General features: G+C 38.1%; 1 protein-coding gene across 1 annotated transcript in view; it reads right to left on the bottom strand.

The window, feature by feature from the left end:
* The window catches only part of nr1d4a (nuclear receptor subfamily 1, group D, member 4a), a 17,406-nt gene extending 1,040 nt beyond the window's left edge, over window positions 1–16,366 (bottom strand). Inside the window, exons 1-7 of the mRNA XM_016498827.1 lie at window positions 15,752–16,366; window positions 7,604–7,903; window positions 7,370–7,458; window positions 7,132–7,276; window positions 2,548–3,113; window positions 1,407–1,592; window positions 871–1,081 (exon numbers count right to left, since the gene is read on the bottom strand). Coding sequence (XP_016354313.1) covers window positions 871–1,081; window positions 1,407–1,592; window positions 2,548–3,113; window positions 7,132–7,276; window positions 7,370–7,458; window positions 7,604–7,903; window positions 15,752–15,767 — 1,513 coding nt within the window. The 5' untranslated portion in view covers window positions 15,768–16,366. The remainder of the gene's footprint in view (window positions 1–870; window positions 1,082–1,406; window positions 1,593–2,547; window positions 3,114–7,131; window positions 7,277–7,369; window positions 7,459–7,603; window positions 7,904–15,751) is intronic.
* Window positions 16,367–24,818: the final 8,452 nt, after the last annotated feature.

Raw genomic sequence — 24,818 nt, 5'->3', positions numbered from 1 at the left:
GCATTTTTGGCTATTGCTACAAATATACCCCAGTGACTTAAGACTGGTTTTGTGCTCCAGGGTCACATATTTGTATTTCATATATAGCGATGTTGGCTATTTAGTGTATTGGCCATTTAGACTTTTTGTTGTTTCATATTCAATATTGGATATTTAATTGCACTACACTATAATGTAATAACACTGTTGAATGGAATATTTAGCAAATCCCAAAATAAATATCCACTTTTCATATTGTACATTATAATTTTGTGATGCCTAAATTCACTTTTTTCAGCATTTAAAATTATTCATTTTTTGGTGATTGATAGTGTTTTATAGTTGAGTTTTTAGTGTTTTATGTTTGATTTAAAAAATCATTTTATTTTAATTAAAAAAAATTAAATAAATAAAAATGTGATTTAGTATATTATTAGTAAATGTATTTAATTTAGTATTTTTGGTCTCAGTGTTTTCTTTTTTTCTTCTTCATCATACAATGAAAGTCAGAGTTGTTTTGGGCCCCAATGACTGTCATTGTTTGTATAAAAACTATTGAAATATTCTCCAAAATATCTTCTTCTGTTTCTTGCAGAAGACAGATGTTTGTACTGACATGAAATTTGTGTTTAAACAGAGTTCTATTTGAGTTTTAAATTGATATCAACCATTTATCTGCGATTTATCAGTTAAATGCTAGAACATAAAAGTAATCAGTTTATCAGCATCTATCAGAATTTTAATATTGCACTAATGATCACCCCTATTATAAATCATTATCTTAATGTTAGGGGATTATTAAAATCTCCAACACTTAGCATGAGCAATACTAATAGTGATGCACACCTTAGCAAATAGCACTAATTAATCTGATTCCTGTGCTGCTCTCACCTGCAGAAACCAGCACCACAGCCATAAAGAGAGCCATCTCATCTGACTCCAGGCCCAGAGAGCTCAGCTTGGAACTGAACTCAAACATGGCATTCAGCAAGAAGCCCATGCCCAGACCCCTAAGGGTGACCAGCGGGTACGTCTGCCTATTCAGGAAAGTCACTGTTCTTTCCTTGTGGTTGAACAGTGAGCAAAACCTCACCATAAGCACCTGCAAACAGACAGCAAGATCAGATGGAGGCAAAAAAAAAACTGACTCAGGTGATGTATTTTTTTCGCTCTCAATATACTCTCGCCATTTGTAGGTTGATGTCCCTAAGGGTGTTAACATGTTGACGCTATCTACACAATGCTGTGTTTGTTTTGAGTGATCTGACATGTCAAACTTTGGCTTAACCAGTGAGTTTGAGTTAGGCTGATTGGGAAATCTGTTTGGTTAAGTGCTGCTAGTGGCCTAGAAATGACTCACTTCACTTTTAATAGTACAGAAAGGAAAGTAAACTTCAGGAGAAATTCGAGGGTTATGTAAATAGTACCTGGAAAGTGCCTGCTTTGAGCAACATGACCTGATCATGCTGGCAAAGCTCCTGGAAGCCTGGAATGCCCTTCGCGAACTCGACCACTTCACGTACAGCCGGCGTGAAGCACCGTGAGAAAGACTCCCACACCTGCTGACTGGAGACGCCAGGTGCTGACACTGGGCATGCGTTCAGTGGACAGGCCTATGTGAGAGATGGTATATCATATTTTTATTAGCATGTATGCTTAACCCTCATGTTGTGTTTGGGTTATCGCATTGGATTAAAACTTACTGACTTTGCTCACACAGGGTAAAACAACTTCTCTCCCAAAAAAAAAAAAATGTATAGCAATAATCTTTGTACTTTTCTAGGATATTTTTCCCCACCTTGTTACACTTGTGATGTTCCTAGTCAAAAATGACTGGCCTACAAAAAATCACTTAATAAATTTATCGTTATGTTATATTATTACCAAATATTGAATTCAGTCTTTTTGTCAACTTGTTTTCTGTCAATTAGCACAGGTTTTGTATTTCTTTTTGTACTGACTAACCTTAGTTTTTGAGTGAATATTGCCAAAATTTTCCACAAATAATGCTTTTTTTGAGGTCAGTAAGTCCTGAGACCAATCAGTTCCAAAAAAAAAAAAAAACTGTGCTAACTGTTGACAAAAAGATTGAATCCAAGATTTGGTGATAATATTGCACAATGAGAAATTTATAAGCAATTTTTAAAAGGCCAGTCCATTTTTGTCAGGGAACACCAAATTAGGTAAAGACTTTTAAGCACAGTACAAGAGTAAATTTACTGATCTATTCTCATATTTTGATCTTAAATTATAGATTTAAATGATAGAAACACTCTTATGACAAACTTGTAAAAATAAAGCTTCCAAAAGCAGCTTTTTGCAGCAATGCCATAGAAGAACAATTTTGGGTTCCCTAAAGAATCTATCAGTGATCAGATCTTAAAAGAACCATAATTTTCTTAATGTAAAAACATTGTAATAATCTAACAAACCTTCTTCCACTATAAAGAAACTTTTGTACAATACAAAGTTTCCATGGATGTTAAAGGTTCTTCATGGAAACAAAGATGCCAATAAAAATAAACCTTTATTTTTAAGAGTGTATATATATCTTGAAACATTCCTCACCAGCACTTTGGAGCCAGCAGCCAACTTAAACGGACACGAGGCCTGGCTTTGGGACTCGCCAGCTGCATAGATGTTGTAATCGGCCTGAGTAGGTTGTGAAGGCTGGCTAACGCTAGACTGGGAGTGATTTTGGCTGAATGAAGCAGCGTAGCTGTACCGATTATTGTCCACCAATGAGACCGGGCATTTGCTGTTGCTGGAAGCAACTGGGCAGCGAGGCGGGGCCGTGAAGCTTTCATGAGTAGTCGCGTGATACCCCACGAGAGGGTTCACATGAGGATAGTTGCTGTCCTGAGAAGGGCTGTTTTGAAAGGTGCTCGATCTACTGCTGGTGTTCATGTTGCCCGCACGCTTGCTCAGGTGGTCCTGTGTGTTTGTGAAGATGTCCTGGTAGGCTCGGGATAAGGCCTCTTTGGATTGGTTCTCGCTGGGGCTGGGAGGAGGTTCGTGTGGTGGGGAGGTTTCCATGCCCATGGTGGACGATTCGTTGAGGCTATTCATGTAGCTCTGCATCTCGTCCAAAAGCCGCTGTTTCTCTCGTTTTGGGATGCGGCCGAAACGCACAGCTAGGGGTCAGAGAGAGAAACAATTGGTTGACAACATGAAAATTGCTTTCTTAATAAATGTATTTGTTATTATTATTGTCTGCTTTATCTGTACATGTTATTTTAAAGGCAAAATATTTGTAATGTTTAATGTTTTTCATTCAAAATGCAGTAATGTTTTTTTTTATATAAAATGAAAAGCATATTCAAAACGTAATAATCACTTTAATGTAGCTTGCGCCAACAGTTGTACACGGAAGCAGCTCCAGGCGGATGACGTCATATGTCGGCGTTGCGCATGCACCGGTGAGTCTCGTGAAAACCAACGTTCGTTAACAGGAGCAAAGGAAGCAAAGTTTCCTTACTTTAGCAAAAGAAAACCAGTCCCCTCTTGGCTTATATCCTCTGACATTGCTTCTGCGTTCGTCACTTCTGAGCGGCGCATGCGCAACGCTGACCTCATACGTCATCCTCCCGGAGCTGCTTCCGTGTACAACAGCTAGATTAAAGTGATTATTACATTTTGAATATGGATATTTTTCTTACAAAAACGCATCGATTCGCTACAGAAGGCCTTTGTTCACCCCCTGGAGCCGTGTGAGACACTTTTTTTATTATAGATGGGCGCTTTTTATTTAACTTCTTTTGGACTGATGCACTGCAACACCCGCTGATTGCCATTAAACAGCTTGAAAGATCAAAAACAATTTTTAATATAACTCCGACTGGATTCGTCTGAAAGAAGAAAGTCATGTACACCTAGGATGCCTTGAGGGTTTGTAATTTATGGGCTAATTTTCATTTTTGGGTGAACTATCCTTTTAAGTCTGTCATTGTTCTCACACCATCATGTCATGCTAAAGCTGTACGATTTTTACTTTCCTGAAACACACAGAATTGAAGAAACTGCTTTTGTCCATACAGTGAAGGTCAGTGGGATCCAAAACAATACTGAACACCACGCTTTTTCTTTATATGGTTAAAAACTCTGAGAATTTTTTCAAATTATCTTCTTTTATATCTCACAGAAGAAAGTAAGTCAGGGTGAGTAATTAATGATAGAATTTTCATTTATGGGTGAAATATCTCTTTAAATGCATGGTGAATTTTCATTTCATATTGGCTTTAATATTACATTTTAGACTAAATAAATGCCAGGGATGCATTGAAGACAATTAATCTGAAAAGAAAAGGAGTCATAGTCAATGTTAAAAATACAAAATGTTGTGAAATTACTGCATTTTCTATGCGAATCACTGATGAAAAGATCCTGCCTGATCAGTAATCAAAATGTCCATGTCCCATTTCTTTTATAATAAAGCACATGGCAGCATCAGAAATAACCTAGTGTGACAAAATAAATCAAATATTGTCTGAAAATTCCTTTGGAAGTGAAAACAAAAAACACAAAAATAGCACAGCTAATGTGTAGGAGACAACTCTGGTCGTTGTGGTGTAAAATATTGATGATCATTAAATGCGTTAATGTTGTTTTGGATGCTTTCGCATCTTTTACAAGGCCCTCGCTTTTTTCTCCATCACCACCTTCTCCTCTAAGTAAATCTGTCAGCTGTTGAATCTAAAAATAGCACCAATGCTACCATATGTTACCTCCCCCACTCTTCATCTCTCTCTCCGTCACTACCTCCCCTTCATCCCTATGCTACTCTCACTCCTCTCTGAAGCCGTAAGTAGGGCAGTGGGTCAAGCAGAACGTGATGACAATGTCACGGTAATTGGGAGAGAAACTAATGACTGTGGTAAGGAAAGGAGGGGTGAGGAGAAGAGAAGAGAAGAGAAGAGAAGAGAAGAGAAGAGAAGAGAAGAGAAGAGAAGAGAGAAAAGAGAAGAGAAGAGAAGAGAAGAGAAGAGAAGAGAGCACAATGTCATTTGGCAGATTGAGGTGGCAGTAGACAAAAGGTTTTATGGTACATGGGTTTACAAGATGAGAGCAGAAGGAAGGCAAAGAGCGGAGATGTTCCATATATCATATATGTCTCACGACACCTGCATCTGAGAAAATGAGATAAGCCAACGAAGGGATACATTTTTTTTCGCTTTTCTGTAACTAACATGCAATGGTTGCATGCGTTACCCTTGCATTGCAAAGTCCACAACTGACTTGCCATTTACCAATCAGGGTTGTGTGCCATTCAAAACTGAACTGAAAATGCCTTTTAAATTGCAATTCAATTCCAGAATTTCAGCTTCATTTTTATTGCTTAGCAAACAGGATCCATAATTGGACTAAGAAATTGAATGTAGGGAAGCAGAATTAAAATTCATTCTAAATTGATATAGCTTAATTTTTAACTAGAAAATCAAAATAAACTTTGAATGTTGGTCTGACAGTGCCTTATTTTGTAAAAAAAAAAAAAAAAAAAAAAGTTTTTAAAAGTTTAAGTTATGTTTATAGATAGATTTTTTTTTCAATTGCAATTAAGTGAATTCCCCTTACTGTCATTCCAATTCACATTCCAATTCAATTTCCTCAATTTCCTGAATTTCAGCTCAGTCTTAATTAGTGTAGCAAACAGGATGCAGAATTGCACTTTGCCTTTGAATGTAAGGCAGTAAAATTAACATGAACTGAAATTCAATAAAGTTCATATTACATATTTTTCACTAGAAGAGCAGAGTTAAAACTTTGAATGTTGGTTTAACAAAAGTTTATTTATTAGGTTTGTTTTAACAAAGTTTAACGTAACACTTCATTTCCTAGAATGCATTGCCAGTGTTGAGTTTCTTTCAAATGCAATTCAGTAAATTCCTCTTCCTTTCATTTCAATTAAAATTCCAATTCAACTTCCGGTGGTGTGTGACCAGTTGAAATTCCAATAAATCAATTCTCAATTTCACTTAAACCTGATGAACCAGAATTCAGGTAAAATTCTCAGTATTAATCTGATATCAAGACTACGGTGCTTCATCCTGTGCAAACAATGTGACACACATAGCCCCAGAGCGCTGCACTGATTACTAGTCTATCAAATAGCAAGTTCATAGCGGAAGTGAAACCATGCCTCCCCATCGTGTCAAACCAAACATCTGTTTGTATCACACAACCGAAATTAAACTAAAGACTGCAGTGAAGTGAGATGAAATCAGGGCCTCTACTTTATTGTGGTATTTGATGCAGTTACATGAGGTTTTCCTGTTTGTGCAAGAGAACCCGTCAGAGAAACAGGTTTCTAGGTTGTGGGCCCTAACAATTTCAGGAACCAGGGTTAAAATGACTGTTTACCTCCTCCACTTTGTACCCAATAGACTCATTTCTGTTAGTGCCCTTTTAGAACAACATCCAGTACAATCTGCTATCATAGCCAACCTAACTTTCATGCAAATCCGCTGGCAACGCCGTGTGAAATGATGCTGAGAACCTGACGGAAGTCTTAAATAGGTCACAATGTACAAGTGTCAGTTTATTTTGCTAGATTTCCTCAAAAGTTCACCGGACAAGATTTATTGTTAATTTCAGTGTTATTCGGGGTTAAATCACCTCCAAAGGCAATCGGATGAGGCATTGTTCTTCTGAAGAGTTCAGATGCCTGGCTTTTTCTGCATCCCTTGCTTAATTTTTGCTGCAGCACAACATTAATTGCTGAGGATGTTATAAGGGCACAAGCGTGGTAATCAAGTCGCCCGCGTTCCAATTTCTGAAAATAATTCTTGTATTTGCTGCAGTTTTCCAGATGACAGATAGCTTCAGGGACTGCGTGACTCCATCCCTCATAAATCATTGTCTCTAGAAGGGATCGGGAGGCAGAGCTTAGGGAACGTACGAGGGGGAAGGGTAAACCGATGGAGAGAAGGAGGCGAGAAAAAGAAGGGACCACAAAGGGCAAGCGAGAGACAGAAACGAGCGCACAGCCAAACTAAAAGAAACTTGCTCTCTTAAAAGATACCAGTGGTGCAAGACTAAAAGAGGAAAGTAGGTTGAGGGGGCGGGTGTGGTGCTTTGCCTGAAGAATGCTATGAAAATACAACTTTTCACTATTTGTCATATGTCAGTGCCCTGATAACCTCCAAAAATTCTTACCGTCACGGGACATGCCAACAGACAGGCATTTTTTGAAGCGGCAGTGTTGGCAGCGGTTGCGGTTCATGCGCATTATCAGGCAGTTCTCGTTCTTCACGCACATCTTGTAGTTAATGTTCTGCTGAATGCTGCGGCGGAAAAAGCCCTGCAAATAACGAAAGACAATATGATAAACCACAATGATATGACAGAAAAGACTCATGCATGTTTGTTTTATCAGAGGCTTGTTCTGTCTTACCTTGCAGCCTTCACATGCATGGACACCATAGTGGAAACCTGATGCGATATCTCCACATACTTTACAAAGGAGCACCATGCCTCCAGTCTCTGCGCAGATAAAGATAGAAACAGAGAGAGAATGGGGTCAGGACGTACAAGAACACATGTCCTTAATATTGGGGACTCGTTATTCCTTTGTGAAAGAAGATGCTGACTTTGTGTGTTGCAGGTACTAAAAAGGGAACCCACTTACTGGTAAACGTGCCAGTGAATCCACAAGGCCTTTTACCAGCGATAGGATGGGAGTAGCTGTGCGGGTTTGAACCTGCAGTAGAGTTGTTGTAGATTTCAGGGAACTGAAATACCAGTTTTGGAGAAGGTGGCGTTCCCACACTTCCTTGCTGCTTGAGGGCCCCAATCTCAGTGAAGGTGACCTCCTCTGGGGAAGAGGGCTGGGAGTGAGAAGACGGAGACTGGGTTTGATAGCCACTAGAGGGGCTTCCTGGGCTTGGACTGGCACTGCCATTGCTACCAGCGTAGAGTATCACACTCCCTGTACAAATACAAAAGTATATGAAGCCTTTGACTGGGAAAAACATAAAAATGGTACTTTATTTTGTTAGTTAATTTCATTTCGATTACATATATTGTGTACTGTACAATAATATTAATTAACTTAAACTGTTAATGTTGCATTTTTGTAAGTCTTTAAACCACCTTAAGTTTTAACATGTTAAATCCCTAGTCAAACGTTAGTTAGGGTTCATGTCATGTGTCCCAGTTCAGTTTGTTGAACTGGCTCATTTGCAAATCAAATCTAATTTGCATTGGCATTAAACAATGCTATATTTAATTTACCTATCTAGACTGAAAGCCTTTTTGCATATCTTAATAAAATGTTATTTATTTAAACAGCATGTGAGATTGTTTATTTGTTGATAACTGTCATGCTATCAAGTCATATTTCCAATATATTTCCAGTATTCATTATTTCCTATTTGGCTATTAGAGTAACATCCTTGTCGTTATACCATCAAATTCTAGGTTCACTACAAATGCCCTTGCTATCAGTTTATTAATCGGTTCTCGTATTTTCATGGATGTTTTGAAAAGAGACGTTCATTAATTACAATGTTTTCCTGGATCAACATCCTTGTTGGTCCTGGAACAAAGAGCTAAGTTCACAGGAAATGTCAGTTTTAGGTTTACAACCAGGATCAGGTGTTTCTACACCCTTGTTATTCAGCTATCATTTCCCTCAGATTTTAGGAATGAATTATGGTTAGGGTTAGGTCTATGTTTTCGGGTAGTAATGTTGATTCAGGATCAACAAAAGATGTTGATCATCCAGGAACATGTATAACTTGGCAGCTGTTCTGAATTCAGCCAGTGGGTTTCTGACTCGAGAAAAGCTCCGACCGATTCAGTCCGTTTTTGAGAATCGACTCAAACGATTAATCAAAAAGTTTCCGGTTCAAAAAAACTGAGGACAATACTACGGTGTACCTGTTTGTTTGTTTGCTATCTGTCAGGTTGTAGGGGCATTATATGCGTGATATTTAAGGGTGCTGCAAGCGATTAAGAGGGAGATGATGTAATGATCTAATCGATTGGGAGTGAGTTAGGTTTCCTCAGTCAGAATGACGGCTGCCCAGCAACATATTGCGACGTTCCACATTTGGTGAAATAACCCAAGATGTTTTGTATGGTTTGGTTTAATAGCCACACGTTACTTTAAATGAAAGCATCGGCTTGTTTTAGTTCCATTCCCCCACAGGTTTCTCTTTCTCTCCCTCTAAGCTTCTGCATCCTATCGCATCCTCTCCGGTCATGACTCATGCGCTCAGGATGAGCTGAGACACGGTCTCACGTGTTCGCGAGCTCTCCCGCCTCTCTTTTCCAATAATAGACCTGGCATAGTGCCCCAGCCAAACTACACAACACCTGACCGCCGCCTCACATGGATTCCTGACACCGTTCCTACTCAAACCAAATCCGCAGTCTCGTGTAAACAGCTGCAACAATCGCGAGTATCAAACGCATACAAAAGGGGGCGCACGCCGGAGGTTGCCTTGTCGGCTTTGCGATAATGTTACGGTTCCCACGCAGATGCGTTTCCTGTGAGAGAGGGGCAACGAGGAGTCACGTTTTGGTAGAATGTGCACCGTGGCTTTCAGTTTGGCTTTTTAAACAACCTGAGGACACAGTCGGTCAGATCTGGGCCAAGAGAATGCGATTTAAAGCCACAGTGTCCAAAACGTTTCGGGAATCACTTGCACAATGGTGCTTTAACAATGCAATGCAGTAGTGGCTTTCATCAGGCAAACTAACTTATTAATGATATTTTTACTAAGTAAAATGGTTCTTGCTTGTGGAAACAAGTTGACCTTGCAGTTTTCACACTATTTAAGTATTTGAAGGTGGTTGCTACTGTCAAGCGTCGATGTCTCTATATGTTCTGAATCAAAGACGTTTGACCCTTTTCAGTCCACATCTTAGGGGGGTTTTCCTAACAATTTTGTCACCTTCAAAAATATTCGGTCACAAAAAACAAACAAACACCTGTGTCTCCAACATTCTGCATGATTTGAGGTATCATTGTACACTCCTAGAAAAGCTGTCACTTTGGCAGTACCCTTTCAAAAGGTACTAATATGTACATTTTATGAACTAATATGTACCTTTAAGGTACTAATATACAACATTTAGGGGTAAATAAGGTACAAAGGTGTACCTTTTCAAAGGGTACCATCCCAGTGACAGCTTTTGTACCTTTTTCAGAGAGCGTAGTACGAGTTATATGGCAAATTGTGTACATTTTTGAATAATCTAACCCTAAATGCCCTAGCAAACACCATAACAAATATATTGATCCACACACTCTAAAAAATACTGGGCTGTTTCAACCCAACTTTGAGTCAAATATGGACCAACCCAACTTTTGGGTTAAAAATTTAATTGAAAAATGTACCCCAACAGCTGGGTTAGTCCATATTTGACCCAAAGCTGGGTTGAAACAACCCAGCATTTTTTTTAGAGTGCATTGACACAAACCTACACTCTAAAAAATGCTGGGTTAAAAAGGGACAAACCCAGCTATTGGGTTGTTTTGACCCAACAACCCAATAGCTGGGTTTGTCCCTTTTTAACCAAGCGCTGGGTTATATTTAACCCAGCATTTTTTAGAGTGTAGAGAGCATGGGATAGTTGACCCAAAAATAAAAATTCTGTGAACATTTTGTCAGCCTCATGTCATTGCAAGTACACATGAGTATCTTTCTTGTGTGGAACACAAAAGGAGTTATCTAACACAATGTCCAAGCTGCTTTTATGAAAGTCAGTAATGACCATGGCTGTTTCTGTTTTCCATCCACTTCCATTGTATGTCACTGATTGTTAAATATCCTGGCATGAGGATGAGTAAATGATAACAAATGTTGTTTTTAGGTGAAGTGCCTTTAATACTGTGTAGTGTTTATGAGCAATGACGTAGGCTAAATATTTCCTTAATACTGTCCTTAAGTGTGTGTTTTGGAACTTGCAACCCTTCTGTGGTAAACAAGTTCAAACTGCCAGCAAATATCTGCCTTACTCCTTTGCATGTGTTTTCACATGCTGCACACGGTATTTATTTAGCTCAAGTGTTTTTGTGATCCCTCCACTGGCACGTGCAGCGGGACTTTTTGTTGACATAGGATGTTACAGCCTTGTGATAGCGAGCCCTACCTGAGGTGTAACTCAGCCCTGCCCAGCTTACAAACCCCACCCACATACACAGAAATACTCACACTCACACAGAGGTTAAAGAGAGCAAACCAGTCTAAGGCTTTAATTAGATATTAATCTAAAATAGGTAGGTGCAATATTATTTTGTCTTTGTCCTGCCCTTCGCGAAAATAACCAGTTTGTAATATGAGGGACAATACAGCAAAGATAATACAGTTTCTACAAGCTAAATGAGGCGCCGGCCGTGCACATGTCATTGCAGGCCAGTATAAATTAAGGTCAGTGGAAACACCAGCATTAATTGAAGAATCAGCAGGTCTCTTTGGGAGCTTAGGCAACCCATGCAAACACTAATCTGCTAGTGAGCAAAGGCAGAAACGTGAGGATCTCAGTGTTCAGCTCTCCTTGCAATATTAAGTTGTTATTTGTGTTGAATCTTTCTATAGAGTTTTCTTCTTGCTCATTGGTCATATATGTCACTATTGAAGCTGCTTTTAAACAATATTTATTATGTAAAGTCTAATAATTTTTGAAAATAAAGACATTTTAATTTAATTGAAAATGTTTCTCTTATAGTCAAGTATTGGGTATGCTTAGCATTATTGCAGGCCAGTATAAATTAAGGTCAGTGGAAACACCAGCATTAATTGAAGAATCAGCAGGTCTCTTTGGGAGCTTAGGCAACCCATGCAAACACTAATCTGCTAGTGAGCAAAGGCAGAAACGTGAGGACTTTGCAGGGACAATTATTCCCTCCTCCCTGGTCTCAAACACTGGCATGGTCTCCTTTCCTCCCTCCCTTGAGGAAAATAGCTGAAACACTCTGCCTTGCATGACCGCAGTTTCTTATAGTACATTTGCCTTGATATGCGCCATCTTAACATTTCTGCATTTGTGTGGGTAGGGGATGCAAGAGTTGTGCATGTTGCAATTGTGTATGTAAAATTATTTTTAAAAAACAAATACTTTCACTTTTTAAAACTTGTTTTAGAACAAGCATGACATTTGCTTACTAGGAGATGTGCTCACTTATCTAGGAATATTATAGATAAAATGGGTTAATACAGATAGATCTGCCATTCTAAAGTGGGTCAAAATCACACAAACATGTACCATTTAAGGCCAAGAGTTTTCCGTTCTCAGACCCCCGGGGGGTTTCATTGAATATTTACAAAATATATTTAGTAAGAATATTATATTCTTTTATATTATATAATATTATACTTCGTAAAAAAAAAAAATATCTCGGAAAGCAAACCCCAAAAGTACATTTGGATAGGTCATTTCGTACAATGCAGAATGTTCTCATGCTGTCATGAGGCTGTTTATGCGAACCGCTCCAAAACAAAAAGTTGCATGAGGCGGGAAAACGTGATGAGGCGCTACACTGACTGCATGAAATCGCTGACCCACTGACCAACCTCCCCCTTTCAAGCGCACAATCTGCATCAAAACATAGAATCACTGAAAGAAGCAGTGAGGGCGGGGGCGTGGGAATCACGCGCCGCACGCGGCTGAAAAAGCGCATGCACGTGAGGACTATTGTAGGCGCTAGGGATGCGTTCAGTGGGAAGATACGCGCGCGCTGCGCTTCCACCAGTAAAGCTAAATCGAAGCCTATAATCGAAAAGCGCTATAAAATAGAGCAAGCGGCTATATAGAATGGATGGGTGTGGGATGGGTGGATGGTCCGTTACCCTGCATAAATCGCCTCTGGAACTTCTCATTCACCTCGTATGAACTCACTGGCGTAAACAGAGTATAGTATAGGCTATATTAAATGTGTGATGTGTATTTAAAACCCTTGGAACGTGTTACAGAGTTCCATAAATGTCACAGCATTTGTTTTTCACGAATAATGAAAATAAAGGGGACCATATAATAAATAGTCAATAGTCACAGTTTCACGGTTTTCTAAAGCATCTGAAGTCAGTAGGTTAGTAAACCAAACCATACTTGCCATAGTTTTGCCTAAGTTTTTGCCTTCTTTTGAAGATGCAAGTTGATTCTATTTCATCTGATCTAAACCTTAAAATGACTTATGTAACCTGATGTAGTTGGGTCGATTTGGGTAATATTTTTGACTTTTTAAATGAAAACTGTTTAATTAGATGTTACCATATGAAGCACATTAGGATATCTGTAAAAATTTTTACAGTGCACATTTGAATGGGAACTTGATATATCGGTGACCATCAGCCATATATATATAGAGAGAGAGAGAGAGAGTTCATATCCAACATGCAGCTTTTAGAAAGAAAAAGATGCATTGTGCATCTAGTTTAATTAGAAAACACAAAACACTGCACGTAAATGTACTTAATTATGATCTCAGCATTTGTATAAAATGCACTCTCTCTATCTCTACACACACGGTCGCCGTGATTTTGCCAAGCAAGACATGTTCCTGGATCAACATCTTTTGTTGATCCTGGATCAACATTACTGTCCAAAAATATAGACTAAACCCAATTCCTACCCTTAAACCTAACCCTACCCATAATTTATTCCTAAAATCAGTGTGAAATGATAGCTGATTAACAAGGGTTATCCCTCAATTCTGATTGGTTGATTGGAAAGTTGTTCCAGGATCAACAAGGATGATCCAGGAACATGTTGTACTTGGTGAAATCACGGTTACCCTACACACACACACACACACACGCACACACATATATCCCCAATGATGGGTTAATCCTGTTGGGTCATTTTATTGGGTTATTATATTTGAATGTACAGTATTAAAACTGGGAATATGAAAAATACATATATATTATATATATATATATATATATATATATATATATATATATATATATATATATATATATATAATATATTTGTATTTTTCATATTCCCAGTTTTAATACTGTACATTCAAATATTTTTCAAATATATTTTAATGTATGTAAGATTGTATAGACTTATAATATCAAACTTCATATTGGTTATTGGACATAACATAAAAACAGTTGGTATCAGTCAAAATTGCAACATTGTTGCATCCCTAGAACTCCATGTGAGCTGGATCTAAAGTCACACGTTTGAGATGATGTAGTGTGTTTACTTGTTAAACGTTACAGAAAATCTGCTTCCTTGTTTCCTGTTGTCTACCACTTAAAGGTCATGTGTTCGAATGTTATTATTTCCCTGTCTTTAACGACTTTATGCAGCATGTTATTGTGCCTCGTATTTGTTTTACATGCTTTCAAGGCTTTCTGTCAAACACAGAGTTGAGAGGGTGAACCAGGTACGAGACAATGTTTCCATCACCTGTTCCGGAACGTGACTGCAGCTTTTGTAAATGAATCAGCCGTCAATTAACCTTGAAGTGGACTTGGTTGACTGAGCCAGCATGTAATTGGCCCTTAGCTAACCTTTGTAATGAACCACTACCCAAATCAGCTTAACCGGTTAACCTCCTTGGATGAAGGCTAGTGCACACTTGAGTAAAGTTAAATTATTACAAACTTCATGAAATAAATGAAAAACTAATGCAACTTTAGTGCATTAGTACCCATGTTCCCCAAGAGCTCACCAACTTTCCCAACTTAGTGTTGGTAGGACAGTGAACAATGTCTCGAGTATACTGCTTTTCATTTTCATTTTCATTACAGTTGCATGAAGTTTGTTTTGAATATCTCATGTGATTAATGGCCATACCCTAGTTTACACTAGTAAAGTGTGCTGATATGTCAGAGCCTAGTTTGACAGCACACTTATCTCTAGCTTGGACCATACATACACGTGAGTTTGTTTTCATGGCTAGTAGCAGGAAGTTGTTAGTGTACATGCGTGGTTTCTAGGCAGACTCCATGAAAGCAATTACACAGGGTTTATGACAGCAGTTACTCTAAGTATGATAATGTTTATCACCATCATTTATGTGTTTCACACATTGGACTAGACTGATACTATATTTAGATGTACTTTGTAGTCTTTATGCTGCACTGATGATGAGTCTGCCCAGCGCAATCATCAAAGCATGCCAATGCTTTCATGACACCTGCTTAGATCATAACTGCAAACCAGTGTGTATCATGTAATTCAATGCAACACAGTAAAATGTCTTTGTTATGAGTAAATTTCATATGCTACTTGCAGCTTTTAGAATGAACATGCCTGGAATAAGTTTTAGAACCATAAGCATCTAAATACAGTTTAATTAGAAAACACAAAACTCTGCACATAAATGTACTTAATTATGATCTCAGCTTTGAATGAAATGCACAGTGATTATGAGTATTATTCCATTTATTAAGAAGTGGAACAATATCACCAGTACCACTGCCACCAATACAAATATTAATAATAATAGTAATCATAATAATATGAAACCTGCCCCAAACTACAAAGCTTTTAGAATAAGCATCCTCAGGTTTTACCGCATTATCTGTTAATTAAATTGAGCAGTTAAACACCATCTAATCAGAAAACACACATTTATATAACCTAAAATTGCACTGAATTATGAGTTCAGCATTTACATGAAATGCCAGGTTGATTACAATAAACATGATTAGTTATATTTTGAGGTATTAAGCACAATCACGTGGACTAATACCAACAATGTTATTTTTATGAATAATAATAATAATAGTGCAGTATATCAGCAATAATAATACATTATTAAAAATAATTATTGTAAGTAAATAATTATAAATGTATAACTTACCAGGACTGCTGTCCATCCTTGATATGTTTTTCAAGATCCTCTGTCTTCAGAATTATTATCTTCAAGAAAGTCTGTGTGTCAGTATGTTAAAGTCTGGTGAACACAGGTATAAAAGTCACGAAAAGCCTGTGCATACAGAGAGCAGTCCAAAGAAGGCAGACAGTATCTCGCGCACAGAGCATTTGGCAGCGGAGCCAAACAGTCGGTAAAAAATACAGTTGGTCAAGGTGTGCAGATGCACCTTCCGCGCGCGGCTACCTGTACTCTGCTCTTGATCTAGTATGAAGGACGCATTAGGAATGCTGGGTGATGATGTCTCGCGTCTGCCCGTTCATTGCCATCAGCATCTCTGTGGGACTGTCATACTCCACTTTCACTCTTAGCCACGCACACGCCTTCCACACCCACATCAATCACGTTTTCAGGTGACTGGCAAATGTGACTGGATTTAGGGGAGCCGTCAACCTCTGTTGTTCTCTTTGGCGGGGATTTATCTCACTCTAACGTGCCCCATGATCTCCTAGCTTTCCCTTTCCTCTTGATTCAAGCGTGCATTTTCATTGGCGGATGTGTAAGCGAGAGCTGAGCTAGATGCGCTTATTCGAGCACGATAAGTGCTGGTAAAGCCACGCTGCATGTGCCCTCTGCATGTGTCCTACTGACACACATTTTATGCTAAACACAGCGTGAGACTAGACGACATGAGACATGAGAGGCTTGCACATGGACAGCAGGCGGGGCTCTGCGTGACTGCTGCCGCGCGCTTTAAAAAAAAAAATCTCTTCCAGTGTGAATGATGCATAGAGTCATGGCATAAACAAGTGCATGAAAAAAACACTTGAGCTGTATGTATTATACAGTATTATGATATATATTTAAAAAATGAAAAGATAACACGCAATATTAATATCAAATCATTGTTTTTGGACATGTTCAAGCAATAATTTGAATAAATTACAACATTTAGGGGAGATCCGGGTGATTTGAGCCTGTGGGGAAGTTGAGCCACCCCTTGTTTCTAGACAATCTTAAACAAAATTGGTGATGTGACCACAAATATATGAAGAGTTATCCATTTGTTATGTTCAAGGACTCATGCTTCTTGTGTCTGAACAATTACAGACAAATATCACACGCATTTGTGCTTTAAGAGGTTATAATATGAGGTTATACTTTTAGCATGATGTTAGCTCTAAACTGCTGGATGATAGAAGTTTGTTAAAATGGTAGGAATGGGGTCATTTTAGCCAAAAGTCCTGGGGTAAGTTGAGCCAGTAGGTCACCCTTTCTCATGATTATAAAGTATTATATTACTGAAATTCTACATTATACTTCATTAATTTTAACCCAGCATCTTAAATCAGGTTGAGAAAAACCCTGGATGGATGGTCAGTCCATCACAAGGCTCACGCATAAATTTTAAGAAGTCGTTTTTATTGAATTTCTTTTCCTTTGATATAGCATGAGGTGAAAATGTTCAGTTTTACTTCAGCATAATCAATGGCACAGTTTAATTCCTTGTGGTTCAACTTGCCCTCTCCATAGGCTCAATTTACCCCATACTGGGGGCAAGTTGAGCCAAGAGACCACTTTTTTTTTGGAAAGCCATATTTTGAAAGCAATTCATTTTAGATCCAAAGTGATTATTCCCAAGGATGCACAACATCCTGAAATGTATATACATATTTAAGTTGGACCCATTACTGTCCTGTGCTCACTTTAAACACACCATAAGTAAAAACTGGCTCAACTCACCCCGCTCTCGCCGTATAGCTTTTTAAACAAAAGTGACAACTTGCCCCAATAAGATCTGACAAAATGCTCTTACATGATCTTTGTATAGTGGATTCTTGGGGGCTTTCAGTTAGATAACTGAGATGCTCTTGTGGCAACTTCTCTGTGTGACAACTAGCCCCGGTCGTCTCTCTCTGTATATGTGTATGTATATATATATATACACACACACATAAGTTTGAGTGATTTTTTTTCTTTTTCTTTTTTAAAAGTTTCTTAGTAGTTGGTTTTGTTTTAATGCAAGCATGTGCTTGTGTTGCTGTGATTAGGTTTTCTGGGATAATGATTTGTAAACAATAGCCCATTTAAACTGAAAGAAGGGCAAAACAGCGTCCTCTTGTGGTCAATAAACGCACATCGCTGTTTTTCTGTACTTGAATAAAAAAAATATTATTTTATATTAATAAATATTATTAATAAATATTTTTTATTTAACTTTATTTAGTTTTTTAATATGACATTTGTTTTTCCAGAACAAAGGTCCAAAAAGAAAACGATAGTACGGTATACTAGTAGTTACAAATAAACATCTCTGATGCACAAAATAAAGGAGTTCCAAACAGATCACATCGATAACATCAGCAGGATGTGAGGAAAAAAATAAATAAATAAGTAAATACAAAAAATACTACAATAACAAGATAATAATATTTAGGTAAATAAATTTAAGAGTTACAAAGGTATAATGCAGTATAAAAAGTTATGAATTAACATTTTATTAATGCTAATTGTCTTCAGTTGATCATGAAAAATTTCATAATTTTACAGCTAAATATAGAAAATTATAATGTGATAAGATTTATTATTATTATTGTTGTTGTTTTTTAATAAATTACATCTCTGTGGAATATTGCTAGCTTCTCATAGGGTGGGCCACAATTAAAGGGATAGTTCACCCAAAAATGAAAATTACGCCATAATTTAGTCACCCTCAAGCTATCCTAGGTGTACATGACTTTCTTATTTCAGATGAATACAATCAGAGTTATATTTAAAAAAATGTCCTGGCTCTTTCAAGCTTTATAATGGCAGTGAATGGTGGTCAAGATTTTGAAGCCCATAAAAGTGCATCCATCCATCATAAAAAAGTACTCAACATGGCTCCGGGGGATTAATAAAGGCCTTCTGAAGCAAAGTGATGTGTTTGTGTAAGAAAAATATCCATATTCAAAACTTCATAAACTGTAATCTCTAGCTTCCTCTAACTGTCGTACATGCGTTCACTAGAGAGAGGCGTTCCAGCAGATGACGTAGGATGTAGGGGTAAGCGTAAGCTCCGGTGACAATATGCTAGTCTTGCGAGAACCAAGTTTTGTTTACAGCAAAGGAAAACCAGTCTCCTCTTGGCCAACCTTTTTCTAATTCATGACCGGTGTTTTGTTTTGCTCGCTCCTCCGCGCTTCTGTGTTCGTCACTTCTCACTGGAGCTTACACTACGCTTATGTCCTACGACATCCCCTGGAATGCCACCCTCGTGATTGTGTATACGACAGTTAGAGATTACGGTTTTTAAAGTTTTGAATATGGATATTTTTCTTACACAAATGCATCACTTCGCTTCAGAAGGCCTTTATTAACCCCCCAGAGCCGTGTTGAGTACTTTTTTACATGGATGGATGCACTTTTATGGGCTTCAAAATCTCGACCACCATTCACTGCCATTATAAAGCTTGAAAGAGCCAGGACATTTTTTTATATAACTCCGATTGTATTCATCTGAAAGAAGAAAGTCATATAAACCTTGGATGGCTTGAGGGAGAGTAAATCATTAGGTCATTTTCATTTTTGGGTGAACTATCCCTTTAAAAGTGCTTTGCCACTGTGCTATTGTGGTAGTTTCAAAAAAAAAATACATTAGAAATATTAATATGAAATATATTAATAGCACAGTTTTAATTGACAAAATATAATATAGCCTAGTTTTATTTGGCATAAAATATATAATATTTCGTGAAATATAATCATTAATTCCTTTAAATGGTTGAAAAGCCTAAACCTCGTACGAAATGTGTGTGTTGTCTTGCAACTGGAATATATATTGACCATAAACTTGATATTTAGTTGGCCAGTGCTTTATAAAGTGTAGCAATAACTCTTATACACTGTAAAGTTTTCTAAACTAGAGTTGGTCTGTGCTACTTGTTTTACTTACAGTATAGTTAAAAATGATTTGTTATAAAGAAATAACAGCAAAAAACACAGTATTCTCATTAATAGTGCATAATAATATTGACAACTTAATACTTATGAAAGTGTTCTTGTTTATAGCGCTTTCTTACACACTGACTGAACTTGATAGTGATAGTGAATAGTGATGGCTTTATGTTGTACTTCCAATGTTGACCACTAGATGTGGCTTTAATGCAAGAAGTGGCTCTTAAACTCTGCATCTTAATTTAGCATTAGGCCACACCAATGGATCAAACCTTCTATTCTATTTTTCTTCAGTCCTTAATATATCATATTCCCGTCTCTCCATTAATAAAATATGCCTGTAAATGTGAAAGTAAAAGCAGTGTAACTGGCAACAGGAGAGGCTAAAATATGCTTCTACGTTATAATATCCAAACCATGCAACATATCATAAAACCTCCATTCAAGGCCTTTATTTGGACATCGAGAAGAAGCTCTGTCAAAGTCAGCCATGAACATTCTAGCTTGCATTTCTTTTTTTCTGAATCCATCAATAAAGCTTGATTACAGCTTGTGCGCTTGACACGTTGATTGAGATGATGCATTTCGAACAAGATAGAAATAATCAGAAGAAAATGTGGCGCCTTCTGGAAACCATGTTTCTGTGGTGTTTTGACAGTTGCCAGGGTTAATTGGATGTGTTAAATTTGGAGCTCTGTTCCACAGCTATAAAACCATGACTATGGGCAACTCACGCACAGAGGAACATGTTATGGCAGGGCATGTCGATAATTACAGAGGGAGAGCGGCAGTGTTTGAGAACTGAACAGGGGCTGCTGCCAAAGCGCACACAGTAGAAACACCTTGTGCCTCGGGCTAGGCAGGCAGCCATCAGTGTCTGTAATCTTTCTGTTGCACTCTCCTGCCCACCAACACTTACCTGTTCAAACTTTTTCACTCTTTTATTGAAAGATCACTGTATGTGAAGTCATGCCAGATTCTCTGAGGCTGATGAGCAATTTAACAAGCTTATACCAAGCTCCCTGTTAGGCAAAGGGCACTAGTATGGTGAAGAACATATATAGTGGAAAGTTTAGATGTGACTTTTAAAATGCTTTAAAGAGTGCAACAATTTTGCCATGCAAGCAAAAAAAAAAAAAAACGTTTATTGGAGTACATTTTACAAGAAAATATTATTTAGTCTTTCTACTTCAAAATTTAGCATTACATCAGTTGCTCACCAATGGATTCTCTGCAGTGAATGGGTGCCGTCAGAATGAGGCACACCATAAAAATAGAGATACACCATATGCCAGTACTATATTGGTGGAGTTTTATTTTAAGTTTTTTAAATGTTTAGTAGGGCATATTTTTTTTGTAATTTATCAGTTGTCTTTACATGTATCTGCATCACTCAGAAGTTTATTATTACTCAGTCCTATAAAAATGAAAAAAAAAAAATAAATAAATTTGTGTTGAAAGTGTTTCAAGTGCTTTTCAAATATTTGCTGACACATTTTGTCCACATTCTGACTGTTACAACTATTTGGAAATTAACCTAATGCAACCCACTTTGCATCTACATGTAAACACAATTTCAGAAAATAATCACAATAATCCACAAGTAATCTACACAACTCCAATCCATCAGTTATTCTCTTGTCAAAAAAGTTGCATGTTTGTAAGAAACAAATCCATCATTAAGATGTGTTTAACTTCAAACTGTTGCTTCCAGCTAAAATATGAGTCCTCACTCAATATTGCTTTCTCCGCTGAAAAAAGTAATCTTTTCTGAATCAGGAGAGAAATATGCACAGATCAAGCACTGTTTACAAGCAAAAACGGTCCAAAAAGTTCTAAACAAATATGTCAGTGGATTTGATGTGAGAGGACAACATGAATGTTTCACTGGAGGAAGCATAATAATGGATTATGGCCTCTTGGACAATTTAAAGTTAAAACGTCTTGATGCATTTGATTTTTAAAAACATGCAGCTTTTCACTTCACAAGACATTAATTGATGGGCTAGAGTCGTGTGGATTACTTGTGGATTATTGTGATGTTTTTATCAGCTGTTTGGACTCTCATTCTGACGGCACCCATTCACTTCAGAGTATCCACTGGTGAGCAAGTGATGTAAAGCTAAATTTCGCCAAATCTGAAGAAATCTGTAGATGTCATCTTGGATGGCCTGAGGGACAGTAGATTTTTAGCTAAGGTTAATTCTTGGGCATATATTGCTTTAATTCAATTAGTTACTAGGCATTTCTTTGTAGGCTAATTATTTGCAAAATGTACTATCAATTTCTGAGTGAACATTGTTTCAAAGTCATTTTTTTCACTGTACAATGGCAGTTTTATTTGCGAAGGAGAAGGCATTGAGACGGGGACCTTTCCTCTCGAGCACAAAGATTTGCCGCAATTACAGAATTGCTTCCATATGTGGATCAGGCAGCTTCTCCCGTTGCCCCCTCCAGCCCCTCTCTCCTTCTTCTCTTTCTCCACGTTCTCTCTTTCTGTCTTTTAGTGACTTCCTTCCCCGACTTCTATCTGTTTTTAGCCGTACTATATATCTCCGCCATTGCTTTCTTTCCCATAGCGCCTTTTTGAAAAGGCCATCTTTTAAACAAAGTCCATCTTAATCGGAACATACTGGTACTTTTGGCAGTGGGCTTCACTTGTACTGATTCAATTAGTGAGAGAGCCATGGACAGATATGCGCCTGGATCCAAAAACAGGGAGCGAGAGTGAGAGAGAGTTGGAGGGGGGGCATGAATGGAAAGAAGCGAATAAAAAGAAGAAAGAAAAAATGTGGCTTCACCAAAAGAATTCGGACTGGAGGGAGGCAGCCTGGTGAGTGCAATAGGGAAAGGTGGAAAATGAGAAGCGAAGGAGAGGGAGAGCGCGAAATGTTTTTTGACAGAGGTCGGTTCAGAGAGGGTTCATGGTGACATCATGGCTGATTGTGAGAAAAGTATAGACAGGAGGGCCATTCACCTTTCATTGGACACATATGTTGGAGGGTAGGCCGCGCGCTCATTTGCATGCGTTTATTGGCACTCTGTTAGGGTTTTCCGACAGCTCTGTTTGGACATCCGAAGCGCGCTCGCTCCCTTGACTCGCGCACACAAAAATAAGTACAAGCATGCGCACATATGCAACCACAGATTAAATATGGCATGTGGCTTATACATTTACATGAACTTTAATGCAAAATATACACCCCAGCCTGTCCCATTTTTCCCCCTTATAGCTTTTCCCAAAAGCTCTCTGTGTTGTTTTTTCCCCGTGTAGGCCTATGTTATTTCTTCATGTCAGTTGGAGTCTAAATGTGTACATTTTGCCAGGCGGAATGAATGAGGCCCTTTACTGGTCGAGCAGTGCGTTTGACTTTGAAACTGAAAACGGATGCCTTCCTTGTGCGTGTGTCTGTGTATTTACGTGTGCGTGCTTTGAGTAAATGTGCGTTGCGCTTGTTTGCGCACATACACATGCCCGCCTCGCGCTCTCTCCGCAAGTCTCACTCTCATTGCAATACAAAACTTCACATGACATCAATCTGCATGCAAGGAAATAGTGATCTCATTACAGGCGTCTTGTTCCTGATTAAAACCTGCCGTGGCCACCAGCCTCACTCTTTATGTGTCTCTCTCTCTCCTCCTCTCCCTTTTTCGTTTTCTTCCCCGTCTCGTTTCCATCCAGGCCCACTAGTCCTTGGCAAAAAATAAATACACGTCTTAGTGGAAATGTTATTCGTTTATTTATTTGCACTCCTGACAATTAACACAGAGGAAAAGAAGGTCATGGATGAAAAAGAATGAAGGAGGAAGGATAAAATAACGATGATTTCAGAGGCCTTTAAGATGACTTATGATGTCATAGTAAAGAGTGACAAATGCAACCATTAGGGGTGACAGAGGGGGAGAGGTGGAGCAAATGACAGAGAGCCTGTGTTCAAATACACAGTGAAAAATGCTTTTTCGAGTATTGGATAACATTCACGAAAACACTATTTCAGTGTTTTTACTTCAAAATCTCATGTTTAATTCAGTGTTACTTGCTGTTTCTTTTGTAATTAAGTGTGAAATGAACTTGCAATTTCTGAGTGAAAATTGGTCCTACACCAAATTGTTTTTACAGTGAGTGTGTGCTATTTTTTACTAATTTTATTGATGAATGCATCTGCTTTGTTGGCATTCAACTATGTATTTTTTGACCTATGATGTATTAACAACACCCAATTTAGTAATTTACTGAAGGTGTTTCAAAAACCTACAATTTATCCATAAGGAACCACTTTGAAAAACCACTTGAAAAAAGCCAGGTTTTTTAAAACTTTGAATATTATGGCTCCTCAGTACTGGGACTTCAGAATCTCAGCAGACATGGTGTGTCATCCAATATATTTCCCCCACAGGGCTGCCCAAACTCGGTCCTGGAGGGCCGGTGTCCTGCAGAGTTTAGCTCCAACTTGCCTCAACACAACTGCCTTTAAGTTTCTAGTATGCCTAGTAAGAGCTTGATTAGCTGGTTCAGGTGTGTTTAATTGGGGTTGGAGCTAAACTCTTCAGGACACCGGCCCTCCAGGACCGAGTTTGGGCAGCCCTGTGTTATGACAACTACTACTCATTCAATGAACTGCATATCCATGCATATTTAAAGAAAGAGTCATTAAGATATTAATATCTGAATGCCAATTCCATATTCAAACTGTAATTTACTGTTAAAAAAAAAAAGTTTACAGACATTTCTTTTAACCCTAAAACACAACACAATGCAATAATTCAAAATATGGGTAAACACCTGTGAAAAATCAAGACATAGACAAAAGGTTCCAGAATTGCAGTGATGCCAAGAGCCATTTTGGGTTCCTCAAAGAACCTTTCAGTGAGCAATTCTTAAAAGAACCATTTTTTAAAATGGCTAGAAAGAACCCTTTTCCACTATAAAGAAGTGCACCTTTTGTGCAGTGGAAAGTTTCCATGGATGTTAAAGGTTCTTCATGAAGCCATCAATGCCAGTACTAAGTAGGCATATTCGGATGCAAGAATTCTGTATAAAAGCAGAATAGCAGGAAATAGGGAGAGTAAAGCAGGTGAAAGTGAAATGCAATGTGGAAGACTGAAAGACAAAGACAGA

Source organism: Sinocyclocheilus anshuiensis, unplaced genomic scaffold (assembly GCF_001515605.1).
Source record: "Sinocyclocheilus anshuiensis isolate Anshui unplaced genomic scaffold, SAMN03320099.WGS_v1.1 scaffold78, whole genome shotgun sequence".
In the NCBI taxonomy this organism is placed as follows: domain Eukaryota; kingdom Metazoa; phylum Chordata; class Actinopteri; order Cypriniformes; family Cyprinidae; genus Sinocyclocheilus; species Sinocyclocheilus anshuiensis.
Note: the sequence above shows the minus strand (reverse complement) of the source record. Positions and strands in the feature narration are given on the sequence as shown.